Genomic DNA, 18,129 nt, shown 5'->3' with positions numbered 1-18,129 from the left:
ACAATAAACGGCTAATTATATTTTAATTACGGTTGCTGTTGGCGTAGTGGCACAACACATTTCGCAAGTAATTAAGGTACTACCAGCTGGTTGTTGTTGTAGCCTGTGTTTAGATGGCAATCGTCTAAAGAAAGGTACAGGAAAGGCGCCAGAACTTTGGCCCTTCATCTGCAATTGGTGGCGTTTCCACTCCAAGCACGCCATTAATTGGTAGTGAGTCAGTGAAGGTGTAAATAGCTAAACTGTAAATGGCGTTCAGTGCATGCCTGAAATGGTCTTTGCCGCGGTGGTAGACTGGTCGGTAAATTTTGCTATGTCGTCGACGTTATCAAGCAATGATCTCTTGATGTTCGCTCCAAGCATATGGCTGCAAGGATAATCTCTACGAAAGCGTCTTAGCAGAAACTGCTCAGAGTAAGTGCATTGTGTTCCTTAACCGGAAGCTTGCAGGCCTCACGGTGCGGGCGTTCAATGGGAGACATCAAGAAGCGTACTGTTATTGTACGGAGTGCAGAGTTCTGACTCGTTTAACGCTGCCTTCTCCGCCTGCAGATTTTTGCAAATATTCTTTTTTGCTTTAGTCAAGATAAAAACACGAGTTTTGCCAAAATTATTGATTTATTCTCTGAACAAAATGTATACAAAACTAAATATTTAATACCAAAAAAAAATAAAAATAAAAATAAACTGGAAACTTTATAATAAAATTTTAAATTAAATTTTACTCTTTACGACGAGCGCGCACTCTTAGTGCTATATACGCTGATATCCGAAAACCAACAATAAGCAAAGCCAATCCAACAAAATCAAATGGTAAATCACTCGCCGAAAAATTCAACGTCTCCAATATAACCTCGCCTGAGCTGGGGCAGGTCGTATTCGACAAAGTGCAAGTAATTTCGCCAGGTTTTACATCGGCCCACTGGTTGATTAACAATCCCTCATTGCCATAACGGAACCATGACAAATATGACAGCCACTTGAAGTACACCGGCACCGAGCCGGAGTTCAAAAAGAATCCACCGAAAAGTAGAAACGGTATGATAACAGGTGGGCCCACTGATAGCGCCATTGATGTCGACGAGCAGGCGCATGAAATCAAATAACCAAATGATGTCGAAACATTGGCAACCAATGTAACAAGCGCCAACGCGGTCAGGAAATGATCAATACCAGGACGTAAACCAATCAATGGATAAGCGATGGCTGTAAAGAGGAACGGAACAATCAAGAAGAGTGGCAGTTCGGCAATTGTTTTCCCGAGAAAGTAAGTGTCACAGCGATAGAGACGGCTGCGAGTCTCACGCATGAACACAGGCAGTTCGGATGTGAAAACCTGAAAGATACGATGTTGACTTGGGCACAAATGAAAAAATATGAGATATACTGCTTACAGTTATGGTAGCGAAAGCATTCTGAAAGGTCATATTAGTTAAAAAAAGGAAAATGGCACCGTTAATGTTCATCACACCGACTTGGGTTAATTGTTGTCCTAGAAAGATCAGTCCCATGATAACAGCAACCATCTAAAATGATATTAGAGTATCAAGTCGCAGTCAATCTACTATAATGGTATAGGGTTGATCGTACTGTCGTTTGAAATAGGCGCACTTTCACTAATAACGGTTCTTTCAACACTGACAGCCAGGAGCGCCAAAGTACCGCACGAAACTGCATAAACCATGAAGCTTTATACGTAAATCCATTCTCGTCTTCTTTGTTCATGCCATTAGATTTCTCCAGTTTCTGAAAATTCTGCTCCATCTCGCGAGAGACCCTGGTCGGCAAAGGAGAATATTAAGTATAGAGGAGTGTAGCTTTATTTGCGTGAACTACTTACTTTCCAACTGCAAAATTATCACAAATTTTGGCTATACGGTCGCGTGATTCCGCTTCCCGACCAGGCACTACGGCCAAAACTTGTACATAAAAATCTGCGGGGTTGTAATTGTTTGGGCACTGAGCGCCGATACTAAAGGAGGGAGTAAAAAAGATGAATAAGGAAAAAGCAAAGTTTGAAATTAAGAGAAACTGAGGTTAAGTTGAATTTATTGAAAGAAGCTATAATCCGATTTTGATTTTTGTTTATTTTTGAACAAGTATTTACCTAGAGCATTTTTTCTAACTCAAATTAACTTAAAAACGGTACTTACTATGAGAAAAAGTCTACCGCTTCACCCGGTGTACCCATAAATGCGACTCTACCTTCAGCCATGAGCAATATTTTGTCGAAAAGTTCAAATAACTCAGAAGAAGGCTGATGTATGGTCAATATGACTGTTTTGCCTTTCTGCGATAGCTTCTTTAGTACTTGTACGACGCTGTGTGCCATAAATGAGTCCAAACCTGATGTAGGTTCATCACAAATCAATAGTGGGGGATCCGTTAGCGCCTCCGAAGCAAATGCCAAGCGTTTACGTTCGCCACCGGATAAGCCTTTCACACGACCCGGCACGCCAATCAAAGTATTTTGGCATTTGCCCAGCGAGAGATCTTGAATAACCTGATCCACACGTTGTATCTTTTGCTTTTTCGTCGTATGCCTTGGCATACGCACCATTGCCTGAAAGATGAGATGCTCTCGTGCGGTGAGCGAACCAATGAATAGATCATCCTGTTGAACATAAGCACAACGTGCTTGCATTTCCTTGGCATCAATGGGATGACCGTTGAGCAAGCGTACGGTAGATGGAGATATTTGAATATCTTTCGATGAGCGAAAGGCAATCGCATTCAGAAGTGTGGTTTTACCGGCACCAGAGCTGCCCATGATCGCTAGCAATTCACCCGGATAAGCGACGCCGGAAACTGGAAAGCAAATTGAGCAGTTTGAGAGTGTAAGAAGAGAACAAAATAATTAAATCTACTTTGTTGTTATTTACCATTTTTTAAGAGATGTTTACGCGGCGCAGGAATATGACGCTCATTGCATAAAACCCCTTTAACACGATTCAGCAGTTGTTTCCAGCCCGAACCCGGTTGATGGACAGCACCGAACACATCCAAATTATACCAAGAGTAGGTGAGATTATCCGCGGTGAGTGTGGGCGATGGTGGTGAGAGTGTACCGTAATTTTTACTAAATCCCTGATTTATGGAAGACTGCTCGTAGGACTGCTCATTGTTCTGGAAAGTAAAAAAAAAGTTGTTAAAAGTAATTTAAAATTATGTGCTAATTTATGCCTTTCGTGGGCATAAGGTGCACGAAAATGTAGGCAAAATATTTAACTTATAAAATAACATTATTATTTATTGTGGATTTCGTAATTTTAAACCTTTTAGCCGTATAAGCCCAAATTCAAGCAGAGTTTATTTTCGAAAGGAGTCCACAAGTAGGCGAGTTATCTTTTTCGAAATTAGCTTAAAGTAGTTTCTATCCTCCATCCACCATAATATATGAATAACAAAGTAATAACATAAATTAGAAGGTCCGGATGGTGCATAAGCCGCCTCAGCGCCTGCTGAAAGTATAAATTGGATTTTTCTCGGAGAATTCTGTAATTTGTAAGTTACTCTGCTGCTAATATCAAGGCATGTTTGGATGTGCTTGTTGCCTGTTGGTGGTTAAGCAAATTTGTAAGCTCAACAGCGAACAACTTCAAAGTAGAAGGTAATAAAAAAAAAAATAATAATAAACGAAAACTGTTGCAGTAGGCATAAAAATTCTATTTAAGCACAAATCTTTAAAGTTCACAACAAGCTTGTGGGCTGAAAGTTAGTGAAGGGGCTTAGGCTCAAGTGGCTACAAACATTAACAGATTGTTTCACAAATTAATTGACTTGAGCATAAATTTGTTAAGGCATAGCACGAGAGTAAATACCGTGTCTGAGTGTTCCGTGTAAGTTAAAAGTTTGTCGTTCAAACGCTTCTTTATACGCATTTCTACTTTACTTTATTTAAAAATGGATGTATGTATGTTTTTAAGAAATACTAAGAAAAGGAGCAGTAAGATACCAAGATGCTCAACATATTTGTTGTGTTCTTTAAAGCTATGCCGCAAACCTCTTCTTCTAAAGGTAGATGCTTGCCATGAGCGATTTCCATCAGGCGAATATACATAAGTATAGAGCTATTATTATATTATAATAATTAATATTTAAAATAGAGATTATATTCACTTTCAAGTCAGAGAACACATTTTTCTTCGTCAATTCTGTTTTTGTTTTTAAAGAGGTATATTATTAAGTAAATAAGTTAAATGGGAACAAAAAATTGAATTTCCTGGATCGCACAGCTCATCTCCAGGAGGCACTCCGAAAAAAGGTGTAGGACGGTGAGAAAGATATTACTATAGATGAATGCAAGTAGTGAAAAAAAGTAATATTTTATAAAAAAAATATACACTTCAGAATGGCTTAAAAGAATATACGATTATTATCAAAAAGTAAGTAAGGGCTAAGTTCGGGTGTAACCTTTTGTAAAACTTTATACTCTTGGAACTTGCAAAGAGCAAAGCAGGGCAAATACCTTCAGGTGTTAGGAAAACTTTATATTAAATAAAAAAATTTTCCTTTGTTGTAGCTTACACTTGTATATTTAATTTATTTTTTTCAATCAAATTTTCCATAATAACATAAAAAATATACCGCATCATTAAAATTTTAAGCTCACAATATTTTCTTTAAATAATTTTTTTTCTGATGAAAAATTTCAATAATCTGCTGCATTTGTCAAAAATCTTTGCAGTTTGCAATAAGAACACCGAAATAAAGCAAATAGAAATAAACGTTCACTAACTGACCATCCGTACTACAAACGGTAGTGGTAGTGCTGCCACATTACACACATATTGCACATATTGTTTATAAATTTATATTTGCCATCAATCATTTGATCATATCCGCTTTCCATACTCGAGGAGCAGTTGCAGATTGCGTACAACTTCGAGGCGGCAATGCACAGTGGGCCAGATTTTCAAAAAAGCTGGCCAAAACTCAAAAAAATAAAAGTGAACAAAAATGGTTTAAACAAATTATTTTCTAATCTTTGATGCATTGACTTTAAGCATGTAAAAGCATTTTGATGTATCTTGTTTAGTTTCTTAGTAATGTGATATTATTTATTTCGTAATTTTATTAATTTACATGTAAATTAAATGGGAACAATAAACGGCATTTTTCCTTTTTTACAACAAGTGTTCCGTGCATTTCCGCGCAGTACCACGGTCAGGAACTTCTTAAGGGCACTTAAGAGTGTGACCTCAACTCAAAAAATCTTGGGACAACTTGCGACTTCGTGATTTTTCAACCATACAGTCTACTGGTAGATATACCAAAAACCGGCGGAAGTGGCACAACAAACGACGGTAACACTGCACGTAGATTTTTCGAAGATACATTAAAATCGTCTGAAATAACCGGGATTGATGAGAATTTAATTAGAAGATTCAAAGTTATTCTTCAGACTCTGGCTTGTGGATTCGCTATAAATGCAAATGCATACGAACAATATGCTCTTGAAACTGCTAGACTTTTTGTTGAAAAATATGGTTGGTATAAAATGCCCGCGTCTGTTCACAAAATCCTTCTACACGGTGCAGTCATAATTTCAAACTCAATTTTGCCAATCGGGCAGTTATCAGAAGAAGCACAGGAGTCAGGTAACAAAAATTTTAAAATGTACAGGCTAAGTCACACAAGGAAGTTTTCACGAACTCATACAAACCAAGATTTATTAAATATTCTTCTTGTCTCATCAGATCCTTTAATTTCGAGCTTACAAAAAACTCCAAGAAAAAAATCTAAATCATTTTCAGCTGATGTCATTGCTCTTTTGAAAATGCCTGATATTCCACAAACTATCACACAAAACGAAGAATCGGAAAACGATGAAACCTCAGATGAGGAATATAACAAAGTTTATTAAAATTTAAAAAATTTTAAAAATTTAGAAAATTAAAAAAATCAAAAAAAATAAAAAAAAAACAATAAAAATATTTAAAAAATACCAAAAAAATATAAAATATAAAAAGTAAAAAAAAAACTAAAAATAAAAAAAATAGAAAAAAAATGAAATGCGTTTAAAAGTCCCACCCCATACCTTCTCGTGGTAAAGCGCGTAAGTAAATTTATAAAATTGAAACTAATTGGGCGAGGGCAAATTTTCAATTTAAGTATAAAGGTAGCCTATATATGTTTCTTTACTGTGGCTATCAAAGTCTTAAGTACACAAATTTTCAGTGTTGAATCTTAATTTTTCAGTCGTTTAACCTCAGAAGAACTTTAGAAAATTGTTGAATTATCTTGAAACCATGTTTTTCGAAGTCAGCGCATCAAAAAACATGGGTATACTAATTTTTGTACCGTTATCTTATTAATTAGAGTTTTGGCCAGCTTTTTTGAAAATCTGGCCCACTGTGCAATGGTAAGAAGTAACTGTTTCGTTTTTAATGTTATAGTAGCAAGACAGTTGTGGAATGTTCTAACTGCAAATATGAGTGCTGTACCAAAATGATAGAATTCTGTCGTTATTGGCGCTGCATAGTTATAATCGCCAACTGCTTTTAATTCAGCGTATATTTTTTGTTGTATGTAATGTTTAAGTGTTGTAATAAGAAAATACAATTTAACTTTGAAAGTTCCAAAAGGCCAAAGGTAAACATCGAAGAGTCTTGCTTAGCGCTCTATTTAGAGGATTATTACTGCAGCAGGCATTTCATGCAGCATCCGTCAACAGCTGTTGGTGCTACGCTTTAGCTCAGTATAATTTCCACTTCTCCGTGCAGCAGTATTTTCATTTTGATGTGCCGATCGGAAGTGAAGGCATTTAATACCATCATCCCTTCAGCTGTCGGCCGCTAAAAGTTTCACTTGCGGCAGTCAATAATAAGAATTAAGCCGCCGCAAGACGTGGGTATATAATATTTTATTTAAATTCTTCGTTTGAGGAGTATTTCATGTCTAATTTAAGCTATGCAAGTGAAATGAAATAAGCCGCCATCGCAGCATTTTCAATCCACAATAAGAAAAATAACAACAGCAATAACAGTATTTTGCTGCTGTTTTCTTCTGCTTCCTCAGAGATAGGATGTGATGTGTCTGCGTTTTTCGCTTTTTGTCGACTTAACGCCATTACGTTTCCTTCTTTTTTGAAATTTAACGGATATTAAATTTTCACTTGATAATTTTTCTTGCCGCATATTGCGCCAATTTTTTGTATACCCTTAACAGGAGTTGTTAAGTTTGACACGAAATTTATAACACCCAGAAGGAAAGGTAGGATACTATATATGTGTATATATGTATATATGTATATGTATTTATATGAATGACCAGTGTGACGAGCTGATCCGCTTTAGCTCATCTGTTTGTATATACGCGAGTTAGCCCTTCAGATGTAGAGATATCGATCTGAAATTTTGTACGCGACCTCTCTTCTTCAGGAAGAACTTTTTATTTTGACAAGATGTCTTCATGAAATGTATAAATTATTATTCAAAGCACTGCTACAATACTTGTATCTGAAAAAAGTTGTAAGATCGGGCCACTTTAGCATATAGCTGCCCTATAAACGGGCGGATCAAAATCAAGGTCGATTTTGTCCCATTTTATGCTATAAGAAATGCACCTGTATAGGGTATTATAGCTTTGGAGCAGTAGAAGTTAACATTTTTACTTAGTTTCGCTTGCTTTGCGACGGCCTTAAACAAATGAATTGCATGCTGTGCACATTTAACACAACTTTTTTTCTCATTCCGCCATTTTTGTGGCGGTTCGCTGGTAATATGTATTTACCATGTTTGTTGGCATTCATGACCAGCGTAAAGTCCAGATCTATATATTATATTACTTAATATCTACTTGTATATACCTGTGACTCAATGGCAGATGGTGTGCCTCAGGGGAGTAAGTGCAATTGAGTGAAAAAGAAAACACAAAATAAAATTGCTCTCACACCTGCTTTTGGTTTCTTTGCCTAAAATATACCGTTCTTCATATTCACATCGTTGTCGTTGTGTTTAACGGTGTTTTTCGTTATTCTTTTTATGATTATTACTGCCAATTTTCATCTAAGTTTCAACAAGCTGCAGAAGTGACCACAAGCTGACGAATAAATTGCATAGCGCCGTAATGGAAATCAGCGGAGTGTGTGAAGATTTGGTGGGAAATTGTAATTGTGTTATTCCTTTGAGGTTTTGTAACACATTATTAAAACAATAACAAAAACTCCGCAAAGTACACAGTGTTAAGTATATATTTGTTCAGGGAAATTAGGTAATTTTAAATAAAATTATGTTTATGTCTCATCTTATTTGTTCTTGTCTGCATTGTGAATATTGCTTAGAGCCAATTGCCGGTAATTGTTTTTCCTTTTTGTCGCATATTTGTTTTGACTTTAAAAATATATACCCATGCGACCTTTTTGCATTTTGTTGGTTATTATAGTGATACCTGATTTTAAATTTATTTTTTTTTTTTTGCTTAGTTATAGTCCAGCCTTATTTAGCTTTTGTTTGTGGTTTACTGTTATTTTGTTTTTTTTGAAATATTTGTTATTTTGTTTTCTAATTTTCAAAGAGTTGTGCGGTCTTTTTGTCGCTGCCTTCAAAACTTAGCGGCTTCTATGAATGAATTCAATGCTGAGCGTGCAATATGTCCGAGGGTGGCTTTTACTGTATATTTACTTGACACTCCATGAATGGCCAATTGGTCAACGGTTGGTGGCTTTTGGTTGCGTGTAGTGTGAAACCATATAAAAAGCGCACACAATTGACAATTAGCGGTAAATTTGTGAACAACTCTGGTTGAATTTTGAGAGTTGTGGGAAAAATGTTTCTGTAGATATAGCGTCGGTTGTTGACAGTTACAATTTGTAATATTATTTCAAAAAAATGTTATATCAGATAATCGTGAATATAAGCTTTTAACATGAAATTTTTGGTAGCTTTTAAATTAGTAGATTTGAAATCTTCCTTAAGGGGTGAGGCCAGTATATAGCTCTTAAAAATGCCTTAGCTTTGTCAATTTATTTCAGTATATAAAAACATATACAATATTTTCAAGAAAGTCTCTACAGGCGATTATGATTCTAGGCGGGAATGGGATCCTAAGCTACATTAGACGTGCTGGTAAACACTTTACCTCACATATGCGGTATAAAATCACCCGAAAGTTAGAAATTTTTTATAGTTATTATTTATATGGCGCTGAGGGAAGTATTGACCCGACTCAACCTATTTTTAGAATTCAGTTATACTATTATCAGGAAAGGATTCTCTCCGAATTACAACTATATATCTCACACACTGACCGATGTTTTCGGTCAATTATAGGCACTGGGGTCCACATACTCAGCACATAGGGACTTGAACAGTTTTGGTTCGATTTCCACAACTTTTGTTCATAAAGTGGCATAATGATTCGTGCAAAGTTTTATCCCAATACATTTAGTGGGGCTTGATTTCCATACTAGAAAGTGAAAGAATCGGATGGAATTTAAAATTGTGTTATATGGGAAGTAGGCGTGGTTGTATTTCGATATTGTCCGATTTCACACTGTAACACAGGAATATTAGAAGAATGTATATTACCTAGATATGTGACCTAAAAGTTGGCTGGGCCACGCCCATCGTCCAGTTCTGTCCCCAACTTCTATAAAGCTCTTTCATACCATCATTGGATTAAAATTTAATGTCTCTGGTGTAGTCCGTGATTAATCGCACTTTAAGTAGTTTTTGATAGTACCGTTAATTGGGGAGTAGACCATCAGATTTCTTCCATTATTATTAAAACCTTCATTAAACCTTTTGAGAGCGGGGCCACGCCCCATTAATTTACCTATATTACAGGTCATAGATTCACTTAGTTTTATTATTGTATTTTACTTCATATTCAATCAGTTGGAAAATCGGAAAACACTATACAGGGTATGTTGAGGACAGAGAAGGATCTGGGCTTGTTACATTTATCTTTGGCTTTGCTCAGTAAAATCAACCGGATGTTTGTGCTTTATTTGTATACTGGAAAGTAAAAGAATAAGATGGAATTTTAAATTGTTCTATAAGGGAAGTAGGCGTGGTTATAGTCCGATTTCGCCCATTTTTGCTCTGTAATATGGGAATGTAAGAATTATTCCTTTTGTATACATAACCCCATATTTATCTCGATTAGTTTTAGATGATACAAACAACTTTTAGGTGAATAAAACTGTTATATTCTGTAGCAACATATTGCAAGAGTATAAAACAATAATGTACGAGATACCTATGTATAATATAAACGTACTGTCACTTAAGCTGCATAAAAGCATACTTGTCTAAAATAAATAAATGCTGGATAAAAAGTGAACGTTATTTATTTTAGCCTGCGTCCTAAATCAAACACAAAAATTTCTAGATAAACTTTCATTTGTGCTTCTGAAGTTGCAGACAGAAACATTTTCAGTTCCACACTGTTGCTCAGTTTTATGCTCATCTTACATTCATACTCCCGATAACACTGTTTCAACAATCCGTTAAAGCTAATGACTTTGATAAGTGAAAACATGTGCTTAGTAAGTACTGATTTATATGCGTATTTACATACCTATGTATACACGGATTGGTACAAAAAATGAAAGATATCACAATTGTTAACCGAGACGTCTATTGCATATGTATTCACGCCAGTTATCGCTAAATACATAAATATGTATGTGAACAATCTACATTGTCGGTGGGTTCTTAAAATAGTGGTCTAGTATTCTTATAATCCGTACAAATTGCAATAACTAAAATACAATTAAATACATAAGTACAAAATAGTTTCGGATTTGAATTTTATTCGTAATCTCCAGATTCATAACATTATTCGTTTTAAAACTATCTTTTGCGTGCCGATTTGGTCGTTTGATAAACAAAACGACAAATTATATTCTACACTCTGCGAGGTAACCACTACGGCAATGATGGTTGCAACGGAAGTCATCTTGATCTTTTTCTGGTACACTGCTCTTGTTTTGTCAAATTTTTTTCAGAATTGCTTGGTTGCTTATATAATATATACCATCGTTGGCTATTATACCGTTTTTGTCTCAGGTAGATCTATAGACGATTCAGTCTTTTTACCACTCTACGTTTGCAACAGTGGCTTTCCCTACAGTTGTTCCTTCCCGAACTGATCACCACATCCGATTGCAAAATGACGGTAGAGTTATGTTGATGGAAAGAGAAAGCGATATTTAGTTGCTCAGAAGATACTTTCCATCCTACAGCCTTGAAAAGTTGCCCGCTCAAGGTCTGCTATATACTCATTTGAAACTTTAAACGCATTTATCTCGAAACTATGTTTTCAAAGTCGGTTGTCAACAACTACTCAACTGATCTTAATGCAGTTTTACTCAGGTCTTTGAGATATAATTTACAAGATCTTGAAGAAGCAATCATAAAATCATAAAAATGAGAAGTTCCTTCTTTCAATGTGTGAAAACTTGAAGAATAAATTCATATTCGTTATTTTAAAACTCTTTTATTATACTTTTCAATATTACAGATCTTAATAGCTTGCACAATATTATTATTGAAAATCATAAATTTGACGCCATTATTTAATATGTATAAATACAGAGACAATCAGCCAATTGCTCATCTAAGCATAACATCTTCGTGTAGTGTTTCGTACCTCTACGTTTTCGCTTGACTTAGTTGATTGGCTTTAGAGATAGTAGTTTGAGTAAGATAGTATTCAAGTATAAGGCGCTGTAGCGCTTTCCAACGGCGCCTAAAGGTAACCGCAAAACAAATATACGCATGAATGGAATTTTTAGCTATACTATATTGCTTACATAATATATCTATACGTTCGAAAAGGCCCGCTAAGAAATTGATAATTCAAAGAGCAATTACTTTCAAATTAAAGAAAAATTTCTGCTGAAGTTAGTTAAATTAGCTATTTACTATCAAACTTAGCCAAATACTGTTAGAGCAACTAATGAAGGTCTCAAAATTTTCTTCAATTCAACTATGTTCAAATTTCATTAATTACCGTTTCCGTTAGATACCTTTAGGTTCTTAGATTATGAAGGTTCGATTGTATGTTCTAGAACGATGGAACTCTTGAATAAGTTGAAGTTTCAAATTAAGGATATCAAAATAAATACATGCAAATATTCATTACTTGATCTCCCTACTCATATAATTAATCAGTTAACAAGAAAAAACGTTAACTTCGGTTGCGCCGAAGCTATAATACCCTTCACAAATACAAAGGCCTCTTACAAGAACCTGATTCCGAACGTTCAGTTTGTATGGCAGCTTTATGATATAGTGATCTGATATAACCAATTTCAGTGGAGAATAATTTGTTGCCTTAAGCAATAACTCGCGCCTAATTTCGTGAAGATACCTTGTCAAAAAAAAAAAAATTTACCATGCAAGCACTTTACTCCGATCGTTCAGTTAATATGGCAGCTATATGCTATAGTCATCCGATCTATACAATTTCTTCGGAGATTCGATTAATGCCTTAAATAATAATACATGCCAAATTTCGTGAATATACCTCGTCAAATGAAAGAGTTTTCCATACAAGCACTGCATTCCGATTGTTCAGTTTGTATGGCAGCTATATGCTATAGTCATCCGATCTGAATAATTTCTTCGGATATTACATTGTTTCCTTAAATAATAATCCATGCCAAATTTCGTGAAGATACCTCGTCAAATAAAAGAGTTTCCCATACAAGCACTTGATTCCGATTGTTCAGTTTGTATGGCAGCTATATGCTATAGTGGTCCGATATCGGCCGTTCCGACAAATGAGAAGCTTCTTTGTTAGAAAAGGACAGGTGCAAAATTTCAGATCGATATCTCAAAAACTGAGAGACTAGTTCGCGTATATATAAACGGACAGACGGACATGGCTAAATCAGCTCATCATGCTGATCATTTATGTATATATTTTATAGGGTCTCCGACGTTTCCTTCTGGGTGTTACAAACTTCGTGGCAAACTTAATATACCCTGTTCAGGGTATAAAAATGAACCATGGTAAATTTACGTAGTATCGCTATTTATGGCATTAAATCGATTAAAAAAGAAAAAATCGAAAAGTAGTAATCTCCCAAAGAGGGTTTTTTTTATTACCTATTAAATTTAACACCCCAAATGGAAGTTGTCATTATACTTGCGTTAGCTGCTATAAAAGGATTAAAAGGATTGTTATTGCCTTTGGTGTATTTAAACTACAAAACAAAAATAGTTGGATAAAAATCCGGATCCGTTCCCATTATGTAGACCCGACTGTCGTGGGCACGTAGTTGCCAGTGGTCGGAATCGAAAGTCATAACATAATATCACATAATCTATATTTTGGTATACCTTTTTATTCTCTCACAACTTGTTGCTACAGAGTATAATAGCTTTGTTCACCTAACGGTTGTTTGTATCACCTAAAACTAATCGAGTTAGATATTGGGTTATATATATATAAATGATCAGGATGAAGAGACGAGTTGAAATCCGGACTGTCTGTCCGTCCTTCCGTCCGTGCAAGCTGTAACTTGAGTAAAAATTGAGCTATCTTTATGAAACTTGGTACACATGTTTCTTGATACCGTAAGACGGTTGGCATTGTAGATGGGCGTAATCGGACCACTGCCACGCCCACAAAACGCCAAACTGCTAAAGCTATAATAACCAAATTCACTGGAAGCAAATGTTTTTAGCACGGAATGGCTGAAATCGGGTGACATCCCCCAAGGCGGTAAGATCCACAAAGAACTCTAAAACGAGTATACCATTTGACTTTGCGAGAGTATGAAATGCTCGGTTACATCCGAACTTAGCCCTTCCTTACTTGTTTTGGTTGCGTTTTGGCTGCTACATTCGCGCTAGTATACAAACACAAAAGTTTTGTTTCTTGAGCATAGAAGACCAACTTTTTCTTTCTGTAACGAAAATTTTTAAATGGTGGAATCATAAAAGATAATCCTTTAGGATTGTCATATATTACTATAAAGACTTGATTTGGATCGTTTGATGACAAAAGATTTGCACTTTTAATAGCTTTCAGGCCTTAATTGTTTTGTAATTAATACTTAAAACTTGCACATTAAATTATTAAATTTAAAACCTAATTATAATAAAATTTGCATATTTTCGATATTTTAATAATTCAAGACGAAGAATTTAAATATATGGTATTGAAATTCAATATCTAGGCTTTCAAGCTCACATCAACGGTGTTTGCATGTTCAACTACCATCAATTTTCCAACTGGGTAGTTATGGAGATAGGAGTATCTGCATGTAATGCTTGTTCCCATGCCGGTGAAATAAAACCACAAAACTGTTAGTTACGCTTTATTGTACACATGTTTACTACGTAACTATTAAGAAATGCACTCTAATTTATTTGTGTATTTAAATATGTATATAAATATGTATGAGTAATAATATGCATATTTACTTTCGAATGCAAAAACAAAAAAATAGATCGACAAGTAATATAGAATTCTATTGACACAATTCTCATCAATGTCTATAGCTATTATAGCAGGTATATATATATTATATATATATTTATATTTATAGTACTGGCCCAACTGAGTAGAAAGATATTGAATGATTCTAAAAATAGCATAAGCAATTTGAAAACGTAAGAGAGACTAAAATCGCATGGAACCAAAAATTACAAACTAACATAATTTATTCTAAGATATAAAGATGAAAGCTAAATATCAAGGTCTTTGCAAAAATTTACTATAAAAACGTTGCGATTGCAATCAGTCTATGTTATCTTTTATAATCCCATTCTGTTTGTATCCACTTTTACTACTACATATGTACATAAATTGCAGTTTTATCAGTGGACAAGACGATATCTTGCTTACTTTTCTCGATAATGTAACCGGTTAGATGGAAATCGGAACTATCGCAATATAGCGGACAAAGGAAACAACTTGAATTATGTTAAGCTAACGATTCCAATTTATTTTAAATAAGTGTGGTTAGATATTAAATCTTATACATAAATGGTATGGAATAAAACTTAGCCGAAGGAACGAAGATCCTTATATTCGGTTTAGAGCGACTAGTGAAGGAGGTGAGTCGATTTCAAAAAGTTTTGGCTTAAAGTTCGGGTGATTCATTTCGTTTGCTCCATTGCTCTAAAATATTGTATGGCGAGTTATTGAGCGTTATATAGAAGTTAAAACATAGCGAATGGGTGGAAAATATCATATTGCGCATATGGGGGTTTAATGTATTGTATATGCAATTTCAAAAACTATGACACCAAATATTCTCACCGGCATTAAAATTTTTCGTAAGCTCTCTGATAAATGAGGTGTAACTTTGAAGGAAGTGGCGATAATCTTTTAATGTTATGATGAGAAAGTAAGGAACAAATATCAGTCGTTTTTGGTATTAAATGAGAGTAGGCTACATCACATGTGGCTAAAAGAAAATATGAAGTAATTTTTTAAATTTTTAGGATTACCGTAGTCTTATTTTTACACAATTTCTTTTCGATCTCTTAAATTTTTTGTAAATTCAAAATAAAATTAAAGGAGTAGTTTTAGTAGTCCAATCGTAACTTTTTATAAACCATGCTAAGGTTGAAATTACGACATTTTCAAATCATTTTAAGCGCCTTTCTTTCGAATGTTCAATACAAAATTCGGTTCACATTTAAAGTGACTAGTCTATGAGACAGTTCTTGGTGCCTGGCTATAGCGGAATCATAGGAAATTGTAAAGATTGCAAGAAAAGGCACCCATACTAAAACTCATGACGTTGTAATGGTAGAATTTTGAATATTTTCCTTTAAAAGTTTCACAAAATCTTTGTAAAATATGTATCTTTGGAATAATAAAAGTTTGAATAAAATATTTAATTTTTTATATGAAAACAATTATTGAAAATACGCCGCTTTTGCCAGATGAAACCCATGTAACCCCTTAAAATTTAAAAAATGTGCTTTTAATGCACATTAAATTAAAAAGTTAAAAATAAAAAATAGCTTGAATAACACTTCAAACTAAAAAGTGAAAAATAATTCTTAATATAAGCTGACAGTAATATTGGTCGAAAAATACTTGTATTATTGTGAAAAAAGCGATGGGTGGGGTTTTTGCCATTTACGCATATCGAGCATACCCACTTTTCACACAATAATACTAGTCTTTTCCGGTCAATATTGCTGTCAGTTTATATTTATAATTATTTTTCTTTTTTTAGTTTTAAGTGCTTTAAAAGCCTGTTTTTTACCATATTTATTATTTTAATTTTTATATTTATTTCCACGCTATTTCACTGAACAGCGTCTTTTCAGTCAGTTGCTCTACTTGTCTACATTTCTTTTTGCTTTGGCTTTTTGTAATGCCAAATTGCGCTTGCCTTCATCAAGTCCAACACGCGACGGCATATTGGACCGTTACTATTGCTGTCTGGCGTTCTGTGTCTTCATTCGCTTTTATACTTTCTTATTTGTTGGGTTTTTTTTGGATCCCTTTTGATTTTTTGTTTACCTAACAACTTGTCATTTGCCATTAGAAAAGTTTGTCTATATTCATTGTATGTCTCTCAGTCTGTCAGTCTGTATGTCTCTCTGTTTGTCCATTCGTCGCTGCTGCCTTGGTTGGCCGGTCTCTTCAGCTGTCTTTCAGTTGCCTCATCATTTATTTGTAATTTGTGCATCCTTACGGCCAACTTACAGTTATATTTGTATGTATGTTTATACTTGCACATTTGTTTGTGTGTTTTTGTTTGTTTGTATGTATGCATTTACTTACATTATCCAAACTTTCGGCCGATGTGCTAGTGGCCTTGCTGCCTCTTATTAGCACCTCCTGATCCTCCTGACCCATTTTGAAGTTTGCTTTGCTGGTGTCCTCTTCTTGTTTTTTAAAATTTTTGTTCGATTTTACTTTTTTGTTGCAACTTTTTTCACTCGAATGTTTTCTCTTGTGCCTTTTTTGTGCTCTTTTTTCTATTTCAATTTTATTTCTACTTCTCTGCTCCCGCTGTCTGCTGCCTGCTGCCAAAAAGTCGTAATTTGTGCTAATACAACAATGCGAAGGCACTCAAAAAAAAAGTGAATAAATGAAGATAAGTAGTCAAAAGTAAGGAATTTTTACACTTTTCGTGAAAAACTTTGCATTTTTTCCCGTCGTTCGGTTGGCGTTGTGTGTGTGTGTACGAGGGTTGGATATTGCTGCTAAATCAATTAATGGCAATTAACCGGAAGTTTGCATTCAAAACAAACTTTTAACGGTGCTTTTTTTGTGGGGATTATAGCATTTTTTCATTACACTTTGTAATTTTCCCTTTAAATTGGCGTAAAAAGTGCAATTTATTCACTCTTTTTTCAACTCATTTAATTTGTTTCACTAAATGTTTTGTTATTTCCAGCAAATGTTTTTTTAATTGTGTTTTCAATTCAATGTTTCAATTTCACTGTTTTATAAGAAAATCACTTCCGGTTCTTTGCTGCAGCTATGTCACGCTTGTGACGGTGACAGTGTCGCTGTCACTGCTCGAAAGAGTTCCCTAAACGCAAGCGTTATGGCGGTTATGAAAAGTCACGTTTCTCAGTGACTTCGTTTTTTATGCAAATCGTTTCAGTTTCACTTAACTTCTTGCGGTTTCGGTGACTCTAATAATTTGAAGGCTTCGTTTCACACTGTTTTCAATATTTTAAATATTTATCTCGCACAAATACTTATTAACCTTTCAGCCGCAGTTCACTGACGCTTATAAATAGCTATCTAAGTTCATATGTTCGTCCTTCGCGCAGCCACAAATAACCTCCAAACTCATCTATATATAATCACACATATGTAGGTATATATATATATGCGTCTAAAGCCTCACTCCGTTTCTCCACAATTTATTTAACTTCACCAATTTGCTTTTGCCACTTTGAATTTCACCAGGCGGTACTGTGCACGCCCACTGACTGAATTAAACTGAGCATGCTCGTCAAGTTAACGCTAGTAAAGCCCTCGCCAGAGGTGCAGCGTTCGTTTGTCCAACGTTGTTGGAAAGATTAGCTCAAATGATGCTCAGCTTTTGTTTGTTGGGAGTTGAGCAAGGGAACTATTACGGCTTCTAGTGCAAATCTTCGTACAAATGCTATTCACCTTATTCGTATTGTTGTCGCTGTTGTTGTTTTCGGGTCTCAACGTCAGTTGAGTGATAATTGCTAGCAA

The 18,129-nt window shown here is 35.0% G+C and overlaps 1 protein-coding gene across 1 annotated transcript; it reads right to left on the bottom strand.

Annotated features, from left to right (window-relative positions):
• Positions 1-599: 599 nt before the first annotated feature.
• Positions 600-17,927, bottom strand: w (eye pigment precursor family transporter white). Its single transcript, XM_036371618.2, has 7 exons — positions 16,711-17,927; positions 2,883-3,126; positions 2,154-2,808; positions 1,841-1,972; positions 1,591-1,777; positions 1,395-1,526; positions 600-1,336 (listed from the first exon to the last, which is right to left on the bottom strand). Exons 1-7 carry the CDS (start codon positions 16,783-16,785, stop codon positions 722-724), a joined length of 2,040 nt encoding a protein of 679 aa, XP_036227511.1. The 5' UTR covers positions 16,786-17,927; the 3' UTR covers positions 600-721.
• Between the last annotated feature and the right edge of the window lie 202 nt (positions 17,928-18,129).

The sequence above is a fragment of the Bactrocera oleae genome, chromosome 5 (genome assembly GCF_042242935.1).
Source record: "Bactrocera oleae isolate idBacOlea1 chromosome 5, idBacOlea1, whole genome shotgun sequence".
Classification (NCBI taxonomy): domain Eukaryota; kingdom Metazoa; phylum Arthropoda; class Insecta; order Diptera; family Tephritidae; genus Bactrocera; species Bactrocera oleae.
Note: the sequence above shows the minus strand (reverse complement) of the source record. Positions and strands in the feature narration are given on the sequence as shown.